Genomic DNA, 18,420 nt, shown 5'->3' with positions numbered 1-18,420 from the left:
TCATTTCCGGCATGTGTTACGTGTGTGTGGTCTAATGTGGTAGTCACTAGCCACATGTGGCTATTTAAATTTAATTAAAATTAAATAACATTAAAAATTAGTTCCTTAGTCAGACTAGCCATGTTTCAAGTGCTCAGTAGGAGCTACAAATTGGACATCCCAGATATGGAACAGCTCTATCACTGTAGAAAGTTCTACTGGACAGCACTGTTGTGGGTGGAAATAAGAAATAGAGATTCCAGAATTTTCTCTTCTTGATATTTCAGATAGTGCCCCAGGAGGTTATCTTACTTCCCTCTAAAGTACACAAAGCCCTTTGCAGACCCTGGCTCCAGTACAGCATGTTCTTCATAGTGTGGGTGATGTTTTTAATTGTGTCAAACATTAATTCTGTGTTTCTTTTTTTATAGATATTAATGAATGCTCCCTGAGTGACAATCTCTGTAGAAATGGAAAATGTGTGAACATGATTGGAACTTACCAGTGCTCCTGCAATCCTGGATACCAGGCCACACCCGACCGGCAGGGCTGTACAGGTGAGGCTAGGCCAAGGGGTCTGGAGCCTGTATTTCTCAAATCAGCCTAGGACAACTGCTGGCACTGACTCCGTAATGAAGTCAATGGGAGTTCTTTGTTTGAAGAGGAATCTCTGATTTTATCATAGAAAACTTCCTGAACTCCATAGTTACTATGTTTTTGAGCTCTTTATTCTTAGGTTACTGGAGCTAAATGTCAAATGGAATGCTGTCTAAAAGGAAGTAAAAAAAAAAAAAAAAAAATTAAGTAAGATGAATGGTATGGTGATAAATCAACATGAGTAGTGGGAAGAAAAATCCAAAGCTATTTAAATTTCAAAAGAAGAAAAGCTTTTTACTTTTAAGGAAGTAGCCTTGACAAGCAGTGTGGTGGCAATGTTTTCACAGATATTGACGAGTGCATGATAATGAACGGAGGCTGCGACACCCAGTGCACCAATTCAGAAGGCAGCTACGAATGCAGCTGCAGCGAGGGGTATGCCCTGATGCCTGATGGGAGATCATGCGCAGGTACAGAAAAGAAATTACATACACTTTGTGCATCTAATTAATTTTATCTTACACATCTGGCTCCAGATAATTTGAGTGGAACTGAATGGGGGGAAAAAATATCTGAGCTTACTCAATGCCATTCTTCCTTTCATTTGATGTTAATTTTGTATCATCAGATATTGATGAATGTGAAAACAATCCTGATATTTGTGATGGTGGCCAGTGTACCAACATTCCTGGGGAGTATCGCTGTCTGTGTTATGATGGCTTCATGGCTTCAATGGACATGAAAACATGCATTGGTGGGTACCATAAAAGTGGATAAATATTTATACACACACACACACACACACACACACACACACAAATATAGGCACATTTATGCACACACACACTTACAAACATAAGAAGAGGCTTTTCGGTTATTTAAAAAATTCAAAGCATAAAAAGCTGAAATGAAAAATTTATTTGGAAAAAAATCCTTAAATACATTTATTTAAGGAAGTAAATCTGCAGCACTGCATCATGCAAATAGATCATATTTTTTAATTTTATTTGTGTATTCTAGCATTACGCTATTTAATTTAAAAGATTGCTTTAGAACTACTAAGATGAACAAGTATTAACCAAGATACTGAAAATATATTTTCTAGATGTGAATGAGTGTGACTTAAATTCAAACATCTGCATGTTTGGAGAGTGTGAGAACACCAAGGGATCCTTCATTTGCCACTGTCAGCTGGGTTATTCGGTGAAGAAGGGGACCACAGGATGCACAGGTAGGTCTCAAGCTTGTATCCTCCATGTTTCGGCTTATGTTTCAGAGGCCAACCTTTGACATCATCTGCTCGCCAGCATTAGGCTGTTACCCACACCAGGCTGTTACTGTATGTGTAATGGGGAACTGACACAGAGCATGTGTGAGGTGTTTGGCTCTCCTTTGTGGTGGCACACCGCTCAGCTACTCCCCACCGCGCGGTTGGCTGTGGGCCCACAGGTGGAGTGGAGAGTGGGTTTGGAATCCAGGCCCCAGGGCTCTGATGTTCTTCTGGTGGCTCCTGCAGCAAGCGTCCACTTTCCTAGAACTACTGCCCAAATATAATAGAAGACATGAGTAAGGAAGAAAAGCAGTCTCTTTTTGGATATAAGATTTCTCTTGTCATCTATAGTTCTACATGGAGCTTTGCCTGGGCCCAGGAAGGGAAGGGTTGCCGGTGTGGGTAGGGGCTGGCACACACATCTGTCAGAACAAGAGCTCTGCATCTCACTCCACTGGAAAAGGGCTGGCACTTTCTTGTGATTTGGATCATGACGTTTCAAATCTTATTGGAAAATAAGAATGTTAATGTTTTCTTTGTACAGTTTTAGATATTTCCACATTTTAAAATTTTATCTGCACAGAAATACAGTGAAAAGTAAAACTACTTAGCTTGTATTTTATCTTTTTCTTATTAACTGTGTTTCTCAGATGTGGATGAGTGTGAAATTGGTGCCCACAACTGTGACATGCATGCTTCATGTCTGAACGTCCCAGGAAGCTTCAAATGTAGCTGCAGAGAAGGCTGGATCGGAAATGGCATCAAATGTATTGGTGAGTTTGCAAATGCAAATAACCTTGGCTAAGACAAAATTCTTAGAGGCTCTCCTTTACATAGTTGTGAACCCGCATACTTGAAGAGCAGCATGCTCTTTTATTTATTCTCTTGAAAACCAAAGGCCATCTTTAGTTGCAAGATAGTTCTTGTCTAAGAGTTTCCTTTAACAACAGTATAAATGATCATATTACAACAGTATGCCTTGGCATCTGTTTTTCAGTGTGTTTTCAGGAAAAGTTATTTGATGTGTAGCCAAAAATTCAAACAGCTGTATGATGAAAATGACTAATATATTTCCCCAATCTTTTTATAATCAGTGAGATTTAAAACTTGTTGAAATAAATGAAGGGGATGAAAAGGTGTTTTCAGATAACCTAAGTCTGGAGTAAGTGGTCCATACCAGCTTCTTAATAAAAAATAGAACTCTTCTTTTAGAGAAATATTAATGTTTTGTTGGATTGCAAGAAGTCTGATTTAAAGAAAGGAAAATGGAAAAACAGTTGACATATTCCAAGTTTTATAGGTCTTTAGCCAAAGATTAATAAGTGTTTGTAACTATGAGGCAGAAGACCGGATTTTACCCTTGGTGTCATGTAGAGTGCTGCTTATTGTGCTCAGTGTTTTACATGCCTTAACAATGAAACATCTTCCAAACGCTAAAACTTAGGCAAGTCTATTTAAAGTGGAAAATTGAGCAAGCTAAACTGACCTCCCCATGGTTGCCCATTAAAGTCTTATAAGCCTGCAGTAAGCATTAAAGAATAGCTTAAAATCTCTTACCAATAATATATTAATTTTAAATAATGCATTTTCATCCATTTAATTGTTTTATACTTGTCAAATGTTTATGAGCTGACTATAGAATTTAAATTATCATAGTTTTCAAATAACTTTGCTAAGGAATGTTCTATGATGGCTTCAAGTCCAGCCCACCAGCTGCCCACTTCTAGTCCAGCCATCTCTATCATTAATCTCACAACTTTTAAGCCATATCCCACTTCCTCTTTGTCTAGTCCTATTTCACTTCTCTTTTTTCTGTCTTTTAGTCTCCCTTTTGTATGCTTCTTGTCCCCTATCACTGTGGCAAACTATTTCAAAATAGCCTTCCCCCACTACCAAAGATTCAGCTTCTCTAATCCAAAGTATCCTCCAAATTCATCACTCCTTTCCACCTCCATTCCCCTGCCCTGGTCTCAACCATTCTCGGCATCCTCTCTGTTCCTCCTACTAATCCACTCTTCATATAGCAGCCAGACAAATGTTCTATTTATTTTTATTTTTTCATTAATCTTCACCCAAGAATATTTTACATTGATTTTACATTGAGTGGAAGGAAGGAAAGGAGAAAGAGGTGGGGGGAGGGAAGGAGAGAGGGAAGGAAGGAAGGGGAAAGAAAGAAACAGAGAGAGAATGGGGGAGAGAGAGACATCGATTGGTTTCCCCTGAACAGGCCCCGAACAGGCATTAAACCTGAAACTCTTCCATGCCTGGGCCAATACTCTAACCACTGAGAAGTACCAGTCAGGACACTAGACGAATCTTTTAAACCATGCCCTAATGTCTTCACAATTGTCATTTTAATCCATTGACTTTAGGTTAAAATCCAGCTTCCTTTCATGGTTTATAAGACCCTACAGCATCTTTTCACTATCTTTACAATTCCCTCTTCCATCGCCCTCTTCCCCTGCGTTGAGCTTTGTCATCTCACCTCCCTTAGTTTGTCACACCACGCTCCTTTCCTACTCACTGTTTTTATATGTGCTGTTCCCTCTGCAAGCCATACCTTTCCCTACTTCTGTTCAGCAGGCTTTTATTCATCACTTAGGTATGAAGTTAATTAAAAATTACTTCCTTATTAGAGCTTTCCTTGTTCCTGAACTCCAAATTAGATTCCCTTTTTATTCTTTCATAGCACTTCGTAACATTGCTTCCTGGTACATACAACAATATTTAACTTAATTTTCTGTGTTTAACATCTTATTTTCCACAAGACAATGGGCTTCATGTGGTCAAGAATCTCCAGTTTCCTCATCTATAAAATGAACTTTTAAAATCTGTGCTAATTTTTCTGCTCTGAAATTCAGTAATATCTTAGCAATTGACCCTTTTTTTCTTGGTAATGAAACCAGTGATAAACTCCACCCTGAGTAGAAGCCAGAATGGAATATAGCCCTAGGTTTTTTGTGTGGTTTGGGGGGTTTTTTTTGTTTGTTTGTTGTTTTGTCATTAAAGAGCTAGTTGATAGGATGCCTTACAAAATGCTTTTATTTGTGCTTTTGGTCCCTGTTCCTGGCATGAGCATTTTGGATTGTGAGTCTGACCTAAGACTTAGAGAATTAGAACTGTGTGTGACTTTAGAGATAAACTAAAACACATTCCATTTGGCCAGTTTACATTTAAATTGAGACAAATTAAAACCTTTCTGAATGTTTTAATGTTCTATTTTTGTTTCTGAACTTTTTTGCTATGTTTTCTTGGCATGAAGATTTGGACGAATGTTCTAATGGAACCCACCAGTGCAGCATCAACGCTCAGTGTGTGAACACCCCCGGCTCCTACCGCTGCGCCTGCTCGGAAGGGTTCACTGGAGATGGCTTTACCTGCTCAGGTGGGTGAGAGTCCTGCCGTGAGTTCTGGCATGACTTTCTGGAACACTCTACATGCTTTCCTTATTTGAAGAAAACTAGTTAAAGGAGACTGAAATCCCTACCTCTGTTTAAAAACTTACAGGGGACTAGTTATCTTTCTCTGATATTAAACACAAACCTGGAAAATTTTTTCTAAAACATTGGTGGAAGATTTAAAATAATGACAGTACTCTACTGCTAATGACTATCATTTTTTCTTGTTTATTTATTAACACATTGGCCAAAATGCAGGCTGTGTCTGAATCAGACCATCTGAATTCAGATTTTGCCTGTGCTGCTTACTGGCTGTGTAGCCTTTAAAATGGACATAGTAATAATAATAAAAAACGATTTATTTTGTTATTTTTTATCACTAAATGAATGACATGTGGGAAAACTATTCAGCGTCCTCAGATATTATATATGACCTATCCTACCACTGCTATTTAATGTGCTTATCAAAATCTCAGCTTATCTCATGGTTTTGAAAGAACATAATGAAATAAAACACATAAAGGACTTAGAAAAACACATCATACGAGTTCAATAAATGTTAGCTGCTACTTAGCTGCTATTCATTCCACATCCCTTCAGGATAAAACATCTCATTATATTCATTTTTTAAGACCATATCATTTTTCTGGACATAAAGTACTATGCTTTTGTCTTAATATCAGTCTTTCTCAGTTGAATTTCAGTATACACCTTAAACCTATAACTGTATATTCATCATTTTCAAATGCCTTTTTAAGAAAACATGTCTATTCAACTTTAAAGCATTATTATTTTTAAACCTGGGATATTTCATCGCTCTTAGAATTTCTGTTGTGAAGGAAGGGGCATCGCTTTGGTGTCAGATAAAACTGTATATGGATCCTGGCTCAGCCACAGATTAGCTCGCTGGGGCTCCCACAGCTCAGTTGGCTGCTCTTGGCTTTGGTTCTTCTTCTAAAACTCACAAGATTGGTGAAATAAATAAATAAATAAATAAATAAATAAATAAATAAATAAAATGCATGTCAGGCAGCTAGCACATTACCTGTCGAATATTGGCCCTCAATAAATATTGGTTTCTGTTCTCCCCCCTTTTTCCCATTTGATGGAATTAATAAGTTATCTTTAAGGTCTATGAATAATGTCCATTTGCATAATTAACACAGAAATATTTTGAGACGATTGCAATGACAGGGAAAAAACTTTTCTAATTCTTATAGTGTCTCTAATTTGCTTAAACATGCTTAAACTAGTGAAAGAATTAGTTATTTCTTCTAATGCTATAATGTTTTCAAGCGAATTAACACCATTTTAACACCAATGTTCTTTGTCCTATCTAAATGATGTTGGTATAATACTGATGCAAGAAATTGGCATTAAATAGAACTTAGATAAATGTGAGAGACACTTGCATTCCTCCTGTTAGTCATGTTAGAATTTAACGTTTGGGTGTAGGTTAAATAGCTCCTCTCTCAAGTTGTATCCCCTCATTTAGGTGAATACGATTAATTGTTGTTTCATGTTAATGAGCACTCACTCAAGCCAGTGAAATTGATTTAGTTATAGAGCAAGGGGAAAATGTGTCATGAAGTTTGGAACCTACTGGAGATGTAATTTGCTTACCCCCCAGATGTTGACGAGTGTGCCGAAAACATAAATCTCTGTGAGAATGGACAGTGCCTCAACGTCCCGGGTGCATATCGCTGCGAGTGTGAGATGGGCTTCACTCCAGCCTCAGACAGCAGATCTTGCCAAGGTGGGTCACCAGGATTCCAACTCATTTCCAAGTTGGATAAAACTACACCAAATGAAACCACAAAAAGGGCTGGAACAGGCTCCACCTGGAAACAGAATACACAGCACATGCTACACATAAAAAAGTCATTCATTTAAGCATGGATTATTTTGCCGAATGAATAATGAGGAAGGCAGCTTTCATCTCTTATGAAGTTTTCCTGGCCACGAGCCAGTATTTGGAAGTTTGGCTCATTCTTTTTTTTCTTTTTTTAACCATTTCTTTTTTTTTTTTTTTTTATCACTAAATAAATGACATGTGGGAAAACTATTCCATTTTTAAAATAGGATATACTATCTACCCCAATCACTGCTACTTAATGTGTTTATCAAAATCTAAGTAGCCCGTTTTGGGCATTTGCCTTCATGTTTTAGTCTGCTGTCTGCGTGTCTGGGACTGGAAGTCCTCCTCAGGGACTCATCGGGGACTGCACTTTGCCTAATAGCGATGTCTCCTTCCTCTCAGAGATGACATCATCCTCCTTTCCTAGAAATGGGACTTTGTCACTAGTATCACATCTTTCCAAGAAAAAGAATTTGGATTTCCTTTTAAATTGGAGACTCAGTTCACATTACATATCTTTTGGGCCATCATTGTGTTTATAAAGAGTTCATTGAAATGTAAATAAAGGAAAAAGATTGAAAACAATTCATGTAAACAATAAAGCTTGAACAAAATTAGTGGATCATAGAAAACCTTTAAAAAATAGCTCCGGCTGACTGCTGCTAAGCAAAGATTATAAAATGAAACCAGATTACAGGTTCCTCTTCCTACACTAGTGTCTAATCAAATGAACAGAAATGGTAAATGGCAGCGCTCACACACACTTCACCAGCAGCAATCCAACAAGACCAAATTATACAGCCCAGGTTGGCTTGAATTTGGGCCTGACTGGCCCACTTACAGAAGTGGCACTGAAGAAAGTGTGCCTAAAAGACCAGGGAATTTTTCATAAATATCCACCCATTTTGAGAGAATTCAGTCAGAGGATGAATAGTGGGCCCTGGGAAAGGTGAAATTAGAAATTGAAAGCGTCCATTCTCTGCACTGAGCTGCTAGATTGGGCAGCGTCTAATCCACTTTGCACAAGGCAACTGTACAGGGAGTTTTGTTTCCCCTCAGCCAGTCCTGGTTTCTTCTCAGCACTGAAGCCGGTCAGTAGAAAATGTGAGTCAGTATGATTATGGAATTGCATGATTTATTACCCATGTCAGTTTGACACGAGTTAGTGGGAAAAGGAACAAGTAAGCAGTAGCCAGATACTTCTGCCAGCATAAAATTTCAAAATTAATTCTGTATACGTAACATGGAATTTCCCTTCGTAGTTCTGTTCCTTTATCTATGGCACAGGGCTTTCCAATCTTCTCCCAGACCTCTCCCAAACTGATGCTAAGTAGTTGCTATTTATTGTACGTCTTTCACCTGTTGATTTTCTCACAATATGTCATTACCACCAAGAGAAATCCCAGTTGCCAGGGTAACTGAGAGTGGCACACCTGTAGTTCACCCTCAGTTAAACACTGCTCCATTTAACTAAATGCCAATTTTTTTGAGATCCTAAAAATGTACTTTCATGATTGTGCCTGTTTCTCCTTGTATTTGTCTTCACTCTTCCTATAAGATCTGGCTCATCCAGACAGTTTCAACTGAATGTACTAATTTAATTTCTTGATGTCTTTCCATCTTACAAATAAATGCCCCTCTGAATTGACCCTCTGATCAGCATGATCCACTCAGCATATATTTTTTTTTCACCACAAATTCTCAGCATTTCTAGAGTCTAAAAAAATTGCTGGGTTGGGCATTTTCAAGTATTTCTTAACAAAATGAGAGGGTACAAAACCTGGAGGAACCTTCTAAGGGACAGGTTAGGATAACTTCAGATGGACTAAACCTAGACACAGGCTATTTACGGTAACATAATATCTAAAGAGAGTGCACAGTGTAGCTCTTCTCATCCACGTTTCCCTGATCCCCATTTGATGAAACTGCTATGAAGACTGAGGCTATAGAAGATAAGCTTTAATGAAACCCATACCCCAAGATGTCTTCCAGGTAAAAAAAAGAGAATGTCAGGAAGATTTATCTGAACTGTATCAGGGTATATAAAAACTCCTTTTCTTTTCTTTTTTAAATAAATCTTTATTGTTCAGATTATTACAGTTGTTTCTTTTTTGCCTCCCATAACTCCCCTCCACCAGGTTCCCACCCCACCCTCTGCCCTTATCCCCTCCACTACCCTCATCCATAGGTGTATGATTTTTGTCCAATCTCTTCCCCCACCCCCACACCTCTTTCACCTCGAGAATTGTCAGTCCACTCCCTTTCTATATCCCTGATTTTATTATATTCACCAGTTTATTCTGTTCATCAGATTTTTAATTCACTTGATTTTTAGATTCACTTGTTGATGGATATGTATTTTTTTTGTTCATAATTTTTATCTTTAACTTTTTCTTCTTCTTCCTCTTCTTTAAGAATACCTTTCAGCATTTCATATCATACTGGTTTGGCGGCAATGAACACCTTTAGCTTTTTCTTATCTGTGAAGCTCTTTATCTGACCTTCAATTCTAAATGATTGCTTTGCTGGGTAGAGTAATCTTGGTTTAGTTTCTTGCTGTTCATCACTTTGAATATTTTTTGCCACTCCCATCTGGCCTGCATAGTTTCTGTTGAGAAATCAGCTGATAATCGTATGGGTATGCAAATTTTAAGTAACTAACTGTTTTTCTCTTGCTGTTTTTAATATTCTCTGTTTTTTGCTCTTGGCATTTTAATTATGATGTATCTTGGTGTGGTCCTCTTTGGACTCCTTTTGTTTGGGGTCTCTGCGCTTACCTGGACTAAATGCTGTCTAAAAATTATATTTGAATTTTAACATAATGCCAAAAGATAATTTTTTTGTGTGTTTTGCATCAATTCTTAACATTAGAAAGTATTTTAGAAACTGTTGTGGTAAAGAAAAATTAATCTGATGCATACAAGTGGTTTTGGCTTCATTCTCTGAATATGCATAGAGAAATATTTGGAATGAAGTTTACCAATGACTAGAAGCCCAGCGCACGAAATTTGTACAAGGGGTGGGGGTTGCCCCTTAGCCTGGCCTGCACCCTCTCCAATCTGGGACCCCTCAGGGATGTCCAACTGCTGGTTTAGGCTCCTAGCTGTCCTCTCCTGCCAGCCATCTTGTGGCAACATCACTTGAGGGTTTGATGCCACCTAAGCTTTTATTACTTATCATTGATAGTTTCTTCTGGGTGGAAGCATTTTGGAGTGATTTTTGGTTTTGCTATTTTTCTGTATTGTTTCCTGTCTTCTGTTTGATATCAATACTTTTCTGTATTGTTTGAATTTCTGAGCAATTTTATAAAAACAAGACAATAATCTCTTTAAAACCTTATTTTACACCACTATTACATTATTTAAATGGAACTTCATTTAAGTTCTTTTTCTAATAGAAAGAACTTTTTAAAAGTGAAATGCATACTCAGAGAGCTGATAACACAGTTCCATTTTTAGTTATAGGTCAATACAATACAGTGATAAACTAGCTTAATGAGTCTTTATTCCTTTATGTAAAGAGAATAATTTTGTTTATTGCAGCCACACAAAAAGTCACCTTTAAATATCAGCTGAAGTTTTAAGAACAACTTGAACTTAAAATTAAGTTAGTTGAAACTCATCATTTTAATCTTAATTATCATACTTTAATTGACCGGAGACCTTTTTAGATGCAACACAGCACTTTAGGACAATTTGCATGGTCCAGCCTAAAATTACATGCGTAGTCTGCATTCTCAGAATATGAGGTAATTTGTGTATGAAATGTTCACCCTCTTCCTATGTGAAGAAGTATAGATTATTTTTGCAGCTGTACACACACACACACACACACACGCCTTCATTTTAATATGAATGAGGAGTGATTTTTTATTTATTGACTCTGAGTTAAAGCCTCATGGAAGAGTTTCATAAACTGAATTTCTGTCTTTAATAGAGTTATTTTAATGAAATATTTGGGAATGTGGGGCAAGGGATGATCTTATTTCATGCTCTTAGGAAAAAAAGTATTTCCCTTTTTAAACTGACTTTATAATAGAATACAGAATAAAAAATTTTAGAAATTAAATTTAAGAATGTTAATAAGATCTTTAATATTTAAAATATGTTATATATTTTGTATGTTATAGATATTTAATATACATCTTTTTGCACTAAATTATAAGAATATTTGATTTGCTTTTATCCTTAATTTTTTTCATCTTTTATAATTTTATTGGTCTTTCCGCTTAATTTTCACAGCCTTATTCCTTTCACATGTTCATATTTAATTTTTTAATTTTTTTGCATTGGGAGAATTCTTTAACCCAAGACAGTTAAAATACTGTCAATAAAATAAAATAATGTTTCTTTTATATTTGTTCCTAGATAAGTATTAATTGCTTGCCACTTATGTACCTTGTTTAAAAAAGAAAAATTTTTACTGCATAACAATATCTGAGCCCTGACCAGTTTGGCTCAGTAGATAGAGTATCGGCTGCCTGCGGACTGAAAGATCCCAGGTTCGATTCTGGTCAAGGGCATGTACCTTGGTTGCGGGCACATCCCCAGTGCAGGGTGTGCAGGAGGCAGCTGATCAGTATTTCTCTCTTATAGATGTTTCTAGCTCTCTATCCCTCTCCTTGCCTCTCTGTGAAAATATCAATAAAATATATTTTTTTTAAAGAATATCTGAGGAGACAGAAAAATTCATTAGCTTTTCACATTAAAATATTTAAAATGCCCTTGTAAACAAGAAATGACTATTTTTTTTAAATTTTCAGATATTGATGAATGCTCCTTCCAAAATATTTGTGTCTTTGGAACATGTAATAATTTGCCTGGAATGTTTCATTGTATCTGCGATGATGGGTATGAATTGGACAGAACAGGCGGAAACTGTACAGGTATGGATCACAAAAGGCTTGATTGTGTTCTTATTAGATGAAATGAATATTTTGTGCTACTTTAAAAATTCCTCTGATTTCTACTTAGCTAAACTATGCCTTGAGTTATACTTTTTTTGAAACAAATTATATTGTGATACATTTATTTTTATATAAACAACTTAATATTAAATCTCTAACATGGAACTAAGAAATAATGTCTTTGTATATTTTCTTTGTACATGTGTGTGTGTATAATTTTAGTTATGCTAATAGTGAAAAATTTTTATTCATCAAAATTCTAACATGTAATTATTATTTACCTATTAAGGACATTAAATGACATTATCATAAATACCATGTGATTGATCTATGGAAACCATCTTCAGTGTACTATATGTATAAAGATTTAATCTTTATTTCATTATGCTGTGGCCTTTATAATGATCTACACAAAAAATCCATAAAATTTTTTTTGGAACAGCAGTATGCATAGAGGATAAAGATCTTAACGTGGGCATTTTTAATGTTTTACCTAGATATTGATGAGTGTGCAGATCCCATAAACTGTGTAAACGGCCTGTGTGTCAACACACCTGGGCGTTATGAGTGTAACTGCCCACCTGATTTCCAGCTGAACCCTACCGGTGTGGGTTGTGTTGGTAAGTAAAAGCTATCTGAAACAAACAAATAGAATTATTTAGAGCTGAATTCTCACACTCTCTTGGCAATGAACTGTGGTGAGTATTTGCTACAATTAATTGGCAAACAAAACAGTCATTTTCCTTAAGAGCGTCTAGAATCTAGACTCTAGATTATGAAATTAATGACCAATGATATCGTATTTATCTGCCAAGGCATATTTAGAAACAAATTTTCAAGACATCTGCTCCAACTTCCTCCTCTCACAGGCTTGGGGACCAGGGCTTGCCAATGGCAGAGCTGAGACCCAGTCTTAAACTGCCGGGCGCGCTCATCCAGTGCATTCGCCAGGACAGCTCACAGTGGTAGAACCAATGGGTTACTGCATTTCTCTCTCCCACGAGCAGGGTCACGTAAGGGTGCAATCAGTGAATGAGGAGAGGAGAGGAATGGGAGAACTGTATTTCTTGAGCCCAAACCACTGGAGTGAAGCAAGTTGTGAGATTGGGGAGAAGCAAAGAAGGCAGTAACAATGGTTCAGAATCTGTCGTCAACCTGACGTCTCTGATCTTTATGAAATAATTGTCCAGCTTTTGCCATCTGTCTTAGTGAGTGTTTCACTAGAGAAGTAAGTGGTCTGGAGGATTTATTGACAGAAGACAAAAACATAAGAAGAAAATTATTGCTTCGGTGTGAGTCTGCCCGCTTTCCTCCGCGGCGGTTCTGCAGGCCTTGCAGTTCGGGGAGGGAATGCTTGGTGCTGTGTTTTACATGCAGTTTTATATTGTTTACAAGTTTCCGAGAATGTATGGCTCCTTCAAGTTCTGACTTTTGCCTTCAGAATTATTTGTTCAGTAAATATTGAGTGCTTCCTGTCCTAGGGGCTGCAGAGGAAACAGAGTAACCAAATTCTCTACGTTTGTGTTTCCATTCTGGTGGCAGGGAGAAAGACACAGCAAGAAATTCTCACACTGGAGGTAGTTGTAGGAAAGTGCTGTTACTTGGAGCGAGGAGAGTCAGAGTCTTAAAGGAGGGAGCAAGCTGACTGGACCTCTGAGAGGAAATGCCTTCAAGGCAAAGGAGCAACCAGTGCAAAGGGCCTGTAGCAGGAGAACGTTGGTGCTGGAGACACAGCAGTGAGGCCGAGGAGCAGGAGTGGAGTGAGTGGCAGGAGCATGAGGAAAGGAGCCAGAGAAAAAGAGGCAACCCAGGTCACAAAGTGGTTCTCAACCCTAGCTGTATAGTAAAATCCCATTTGGAACTTTAATGTTATTACGATGCCTGCTTTGCTCCCAGAAATGGAGTCCCTGGAGCCTCAGCATTTCTTAAAAGCTTTCTTGGAGCAAACAAAAGCTATGAAAAGGCAACTAATAAAAAGAAGTACTCCAAAAGGTAACAGACATAAACAAATACCCAAAACTATTAGGAGTAAGAAAAATCAAATTGAAACAATTATATAAATATTACTTTACATCTAATAGACAGGCAACAGTTAGACTGGGTAATGTGAGGTGTTGGTCTCAGGTACCTCAAAGGTCCCTCTGTCCTGCTGGTAGAAGTATAGATCAGAACAGCTCTGCAGGGACTGGACTGTGGTACTCAGATTAACTGTTAGCATATAGTCAGTTTCTTTTTTTAGTTTTGTTTTAAAGCAATTCTGTTTATATGGGTTGATACTTCATGGCTTTATTCTTCCTTTGAGGTTTTCCAAAGAATAAAGACTCATTCTGTTTCACAAATACCATAACGGTTCACTGGACCCTTTTATAAGTTTGAAATTGCATGATATGAGATGATAGTGATATCATTTTTTTATTTTAAACCATTTTATTCATTATTACTCATTAGCTATGCCCAATGATGCTAAAAATAAAGAATATCATTATAAAGTGGGAAATGATGGTGTCACCTGGAAGGATGGCACAATGGTGAAATGAAATGTCACTGTTGCATCATTGTTCAGTTTTCTTGTTGTGTTGCCTAAGGGATTTTACATCACCTTTCAAGAAGGTGTAAAAGAAGACTGGAGACACTATATTTTGAACCTTCTTTGAGCATTTATTGAAAAATTAGAAGTTTTTCACTTTCTTGCCATAATGGCCAGGAGAGAATTGACAGTAGAGAACATTTTACAGTTGTTAAATGTATCAGAAGATGAATGCAACAGAGACCAGCACTCTAGTCTGGATTCTAAAAAGGTGACATGGATCATATAAGCAAAACGCCAGGCTATGAGTCTTCAGAGGCTGATATCCTAAATGGAGTTTTTCACATTCAAAAATCAAAGAATGCGTAAGCTATATATTTCTATAAACAAAGGAAATGTGGTATTCTTGTCTGTTAGTCAGTGAGAAATTCCACATGTAGTATCTGACAAGAAGTAGAATCATCCCAGGTTCTTATTTATCCTGTATCCAAAATTTAATTGATAGATTCTTAGATAGACAAATGGTGAAGCCAATTGTTTAGATAAGTGTTATTGGAAGGAAATATGAGATGTAGAAATAAAGGAAGCCATTGATGAATCTAATTGGTGTTGATTCTCTTGAAAGTGAAAATAGGTCCATTTGTGGAGCAAAGAAATAGCTGCCCTCTCATCAACAAAATTATGAGCTGTCAAAGTTTTCAAAAATGTCTTCAGATATGTGTTTTAATGATGCAAGAACGAGCAGTTATGATAAGCAAGAACCTACTAGAGATGTGTTTGAAATGTGGAATCAGATTTTACAAAATGGATACGTTTTGGGTTCATACATGACAGCTGGCAGTTCGCTGCCTTCATAGGACCATTCAGGTATATATACTGTACCCTCAAAACCAAAACAAAATATAAAATAAATGTGAGCTATTTAGGATTTGATTACTATTAAAATTTATGGTAAGGTTGTTTGACTATGCAAAAGATTGTTTTGTACTGAGGATGAAAATGAGCCTTTTATACTAATGTACAAGAGTTTGCATTTCATCGGTTGAGTGATCTTTCTCTGGAAAGGAATGCTTACTGCATGAAGGGCAATTTTAAGCTCCTATGTTGCTCTGCAGACAACCGCGTGGGCAACTGCTACCTGAAGTTCGGTCCTCGAGGAGACGGAAGCCTGTCCTGCAACACCGAAATCGGGGTGGGCGTCAGTCGCTCCTCCTGCTGCTGCTCCCTAGGGAAGGCCTGGGGGAACCCCTGCGAGACATGCCCCCCTGTCAATAGCAGTGAGTATGGAGCTGAAGAAGAGGAAGGGAACAAACTCTGGTAGCTGAAGACTAGTTGCAATTTTATTCTTGTGCCGGGGACGGGAGAAATAGTGCGGGGGCCAAAAGTTTTCCTTTGGATTATTTTCAGTGATTACCGCATGCTGAAACCAGCCAAGAGTGTTTTATATAAAGTGAATTTGAATTCTCCTCTTATTGTTTTTCATGATATGATAAAAAGAAGAGAAAATGAACCACAATCCAATATGAATGGTGATAATATCAATTCTCCATGGTATCACATAAATTAGATCATTTCTGGTTCTTCTCAGAGGTTGTTCTAGTTCAGGTTCAGAGCTGTGTTGTATTCCTGAAGTCAATCATATTATGCCTTGTTGAAACATGTGTTCTGATAGGGACATAGATGAAACTTGTCAATTGTCAAGTCTGAGTTTTTATTTACTGGCCAAAAAAAAAAAAAAAAAAGTGGTGCTATCAATTGTCTGCAAAGGAGTTTTTTCTTCAATTAAAAACAAATGGTTTTTATTATTCTGTCTATATAATTTATGAAGTAATTATCTTATTTTGTATAAAATGTAATATACTTTGAAATGTATTTGAAAAGGTAATAAGGAAACTGTAGATACCTCCCCTGTTCATTGTCTCAGCCACTCGGACACAGGTGTCAAATCTCTTCTTGTTCGTTGTTTTGTAGCTGAATATTACACCTTGTGTCCTGGAGGTGAGGGCTTCCGACCTAACCCCATCACAATCATTTTAGAAGGTGAGTATAGCTCCAGTATGCACTCAGATGTAACCAAGGGCAAGCATTTACTTTAGAGAAAAACTGGTTTAAAAAAGAAGTTGCGGAGCAATCCCAACAAGATTATTATATGTAAAATTATATAAATTTTACAACAAAATTTGTAAAATTTTGCAAAATTACAGATGGGCAGTCAATTATCAGGATGCTAAATAACAACATGAAGTCAGAAAGATAGGACCCATTTCAGATCTGATGTTGTTCCACAGAGAAGATGTCTTTACTGATAATCCCCCAACTTTAATAATCCCCAATTTACTTTAAAGTTTACCAGATTATAGCAAAATTCCACAACAAAGCCAAGAATCTCCATGGACAGAATAAACCTGCTATCTAAGTGTGCATTCAGGCAGGCACATGGAGTGTTTGGAAGCGTTAACGGAAACTTGTCTTTTGGGATGGTCTTTGTTGTAAGTAAGCTATCTCCCCTTGTGCAGACATTGATGAGTGCCAGGAGTTACCAGGTCTCTGCCAGGGAGGAAACTGCATCAACACTTTCGGGAGCTTCCAGTGCGAGTGCCCGCAGGGCTACTACCTCAGCGAGGAAACCCGCATCTGTGAAGGTGAGGTGAATCTACACCTAAAAAGCAATCACGGCTGTTTAAAACAAAATTCCTGCTCAGGCTTGGAGGAAAGGTTCCATCCTCACATTCTACCCAAGAGTCTGTTGAGATGGGTTCATAGCTTTTTTCTGGTCAACACTGCTAAATAAATAAATTCACAGCTCATTTGCTATAATTTAATTAATCCATTTTCTCTGAGTAAATGGATTAATTAAATATACTAAATGGGGAAAACCAGAGTAGGGGAAAACACTCAATATCAAATAAGTTATTGATGCAAATATTGACCAGGATTATAGGTAAGCTTGAAGGAGACTATTAAGTTAGTGTTTTTCAGTAATTTTAAAATGTTGGACCACTATGAAGAAATTCAAAGGTGATGCAGATACCTTTCTTGTTACCACCCCCCACTTATCATGTGGCGCCATAATCATCCTTTTAGGGGACCATCTCCCCACAGGGCTGGGAGCTTCTTGAGGCAAGGTCTGTAGCTTGCTCATCTTTGTAACTATGAGTCCTAGCTTACAGGTCAATCTCAATGTTTATTGATGGTACCAATGAAGGCTTCTAAAGATGAACATTAAACATGTAAACATCTCCATTATAACCTTCCTTTTGGAACATGTTAGATAAATACATCTGGAAGAAATATGAGTTAGTAAGGAGAACAATCAGCAATTACATGGCTTCTAGAATCTCATTTAATGAGTACTAATTTGAAAGTTACTATGAACAAAAAAGCTCTCCTAACTGGATTTAGTTTAAAGTTGACACTAAAATTTAGTTTAAATGACATAAGAGGGAAGTATACTTTAAAGCAATTCCATTGGATGAATATGAAATTTCAATAAAAAAAAATGCAGGTGCCATTTAAATTATTTTCTGCCACTTAGAAATAGTTTCTTTTGATCATTTATATTTTTAATATTGGATTATTTCTTTTAAAGAAAGATACATCATATTTTGAAGTATTTTCAATGTAATTGCTTTAAATCCTGAATTTTATGAAAATACGACTTTGAGGAATCACCTTATGCTTTTGTTCATTAGTTTAAATAATATGGACTTGTGGGGGAAATATCTTAATTAATGGATATTCTTGCCTACTCTAGATATTGATGAGTGTTTTGCACATCCTGGTGTGTGTGGGCCCGGGACTTGCTACAACACACTGGGAAATTACACCTGCATTTGCCCACCTGAATACATGCAGGTCAACGGAGGCCACAACTGCATGGGTACG

The 18,420-nt window shown here is 37.2% G+C and overlaps 1 protein-coding gene across 1 annotated transcript in view; it reads left to right on the top strand.

The window, feature by feature from the left end:
* Positions 1–18,420, top strand: part of FBN2 (fibrillin 2) — a 241,195-nt gene that overhangs the window by 175,688 nt on the left and 47,087 nt on the right. Inside the window, exons 28-40 of the mRNA XM_084880950.1 lie at positions 411–536; positions 924–1,046; positions 1,205–1,330; positions 1,682–1,807; positions 2,497–2,619; positions 5,109–5,231; positions 6,875–7,000; positions 11,865–11,987; positions 12,506–12,628; positions 15,651–15,812; positions 16,507–16,575; positions 17,052–17,177; positions 18,290–18,415. Of these exons, the coding sequence (XP_084737076.1) occupies positions 411–536; positions 924–1,046; positions 1,205–1,330; positions 1,682–1,807; positions 2,497–2,619; positions 5,109–5,231; positions 6,875–7,000; positions 11,865–11,987; positions 12,506–12,628; positions 15,651–15,812; positions 16,507–16,575; positions 17,052–17,177; positions 18,290–18,415 (1,602 nt within the window). The remainder of the gene's footprint in view (positions 1–410; positions 537–923; positions 1,047–1,204; positions 1,331–1,681; positions 1,808–2,496; positions 2,620–5,108; positions 5,232–6,874; positions 7,001–11,864; positions 11,988–12,505; positions 12,629–15,650; positions 15,813–16,506; positions 16,576–17,051; positions 17,178–18,289; positions 18,416–18,420) is intronic.

The sequence above is a fragment of the Pipistrellus hanaki genome, assembly GCF_964339955.1.
Source record: "Pipistrellus hanaki genome assembly, chromosome: 4".
Lineage (NCBI taxonomy): Eukaryota > Metazoa > Chordata > Mammalia > Chiroptera > Vespertilionidae > Pipistrellus > Pipistrellus hanaki.
This window is presented reverse-complemented; position numbering and strand designations above follow the sequence as displayed.